This window comes from Erpetoichthys calabaricus, chromosome 17 (genome assembly GCF_900747795.2).
Source record: "Erpetoichthys calabaricus chromosome 17, fErpCal1.3, whole genome shotgun sequence".
Classification (NCBI taxonomy): Eukaryota; Metazoa; Chordata; class Cladistia; order Polypteriformes; family Polypteridae; genus Erpetoichthys; species Erpetoichthys calabaricus.
The window spans coordinates 26,823,738-26,825,992 of NC_041410.2; the positions used below are offsets into that span (position 1 = coordinate 26,823,738).

At 37.9% G+C, this 2,255-nt stretch overlaps 1 protein-coding gene across 3 annotated transcripts in view; it reads right to left on the minus strand.

The window, feature by feature from the left end:
• Positions 1 to 250: 250 nt before the first annotated feature.
• Positions 251 to 2,255, minus strand: part of LOC114668164 (guanylate-binding protein 1-like) — a 33,152-nt gene continuing 31,147 nt past the window's right edge. For all 3 annotated transcript variants that reach the window (XM_028823806.2, XM_028823805.2, XM_051920566.1), the window contains exon 11: positions 251 to 1,424. In XM_028823806.2, the coding sequence (XP_028679639.1) occupies positions 1,209 to 1,424 (216 nt within the window). In that variant the 3' untranslated portion in view covers positions 251 to 1,208. The remainder of the gene's footprint in view (positions 1,425 to 2,255) is intronic.

The following is a 2,255-nucleotide window of genomic DNA, read 5'->3' on the forward strand; positions in this document are numbered from 1 at the left end:
AGCAGAGATTTCAAACCAATTCTGAAATGCAAGATAAAGTTCCAAAAATATAACAAGAACATAAACAGAAAATATGTAGATAGACTACAGTTCAAAACCAGAACAGAACAGAAATTGACACTGGAGGCAAAGTGGTGCGTTTTTAAAACTGCAATTACAGTAAGTCATCAAGTAACAATTTACTACATTGAATGCCAGAAATACTTTGCATATAATATTTTAATAGATTTTTTTGCAATAGTTTATCACACAAATAGTTTTCCCCCTTTAGCCTGAAGAAAGCACACCATGTAAGCTAAATGAGAAAATGTTAATTGGCCCTTAAGCCCTCCTTTATTATTATTCATATCATGCTTATTCTGCTAGAAAATACGCATTGACTGCCTACTGGATCAGTCTTTCTAAGAGTCTATTCGTGACCAATTAAGTAACCTTTATTTGAGCACCAACTATATAGCCAACAGCATTCCTATGGTGCTTTCCAAGTATAGTTCAATATATATTATGGAATATTACATTTGTACCAGAAGTACATTATGGCTTATAAAACAAATAAGAAGTTGGCTACATAGTTTACAATAAAGATATCAGTGTTTAATTTTTAAAGTCATCATATTAAGTCACCTTTTTTGGCAAACATTGTAAATATTTTTGAATTAAGTAATAGTAGAATGATAAGGGAAAATCATTTAACTTGAAAAGATGCTAGAAGCTTACAAACATAGAACACATACTGTATGGTGTTGCACAGAACACATACAATAAATAATCCAGTGAAAGTCCTTTTTTATCACTTTGAGAGGTTTGACTTTATCATCTCAAATGATATTTCTTAACTTGAAGTATAACCCTATTAATATATACTGTATATAAACTCACATATTAGCAATGTAGTATTTATAATATAACAAAGCAGGCAGTTCAGTTACTCCCCTTATTTTTCACTCTGACCTTCAGGTTGTCACCTGTAAGAAAAGCTGCTTAATGTCACCTTAACAAGCACAAATGTGACTTTTATAATGTGCTACATCCTCAAACCCTTATTGGTCTCTCCAGTCCACCTTGGTAGAAAATTATATCAAAGTTTTGTCTGATTGCTTTGAGTTTGAAATAAACAGGATGGCCATATCCTTGAACACTGAGCCATTCTGCAATCAGTTCCCTTTTAATGTTGATCAAGTGCAAGTGTCACTATCTCATGGTGCTATTCAGAACAATTTAGAAAGGAGTGTTGTGCCAACTCCAAGCAGCCTTCCTCCAATTCCTGGCAGGACCAGTGAACCAACTGACCCAACAGTATCCAAAATTTCTCCGAACCATGATGGTTTGCTTTTATTTGCAATCTCCTGCTTCAGTCTATTAATCTCTTCATTCAACAGTCCTGCTTTTTTCTCAAATCCTTCCTCCAGAAGCTGTTGCTGTTCCTGCAAACACAACAGAGAGTCAGAAAAAGAAGATTCATTGAAATGAAAAACCAAAACATGTCAAGCTCACACTCATCCACAAGACCCCATGATTGCCCAGCGGTGTGGAATTTCATTTCCTAAACTAAATGTTCGCCCTTTCATGTTGTATTACTGATGTGAACTGCTGCATTCTCACCTTATCACAGTGATTGCTGGGAGATTCTTTTGACATTTCTGTTTATGCTTTACAGATACAATGTGGTAGTACAGGAGGTGGTGGGTGGGCTTGTGAATCTGGCACGTAGCAGTCCTAATGTTTTTATAAGTAGGCAGTTCGAAGTTTGTCATTTGGCTTTCTCTTTGACTCTTGTAACTCTTTATTTAATTGATATTGTAAGTTATACTATAGTGTAAGTGCCAAGGAGGCCAGACGGGCTTCCCGATTGGGATGGAGGGCGATTTCTTGCCCATTCGGAACACCATAATGGAAGGATAGCAAAAGTGGAGACAACTTGGCCGGGTCACCTTGTAATCTCAGTCTGGGTTGGGAATATAGAATATTGCTTGGGGGAATGTAGATGCCAGGATCAGGTCATTCCCCCACATGGCAGATGATAGTGTTTCTCTGGGCTGAACCAAATTAGGACAACTGCAGAGTGGCGTGGGAATACGAGCCTGGAGGCTTAGCCCTGTCTGGGTCCTTGGGGACTGCCAGGGGAGGATTGTATTGGTTTCTACACAACCCAGAAGTGCTCTGGACACTTAATGTAGTCCCTAGTTCAATTTTAAAGAAGCCCCGTAGTTTCACCTCAGTGAGTCAGAGTCAGGAGGCAGTGGGCATCATTTAAC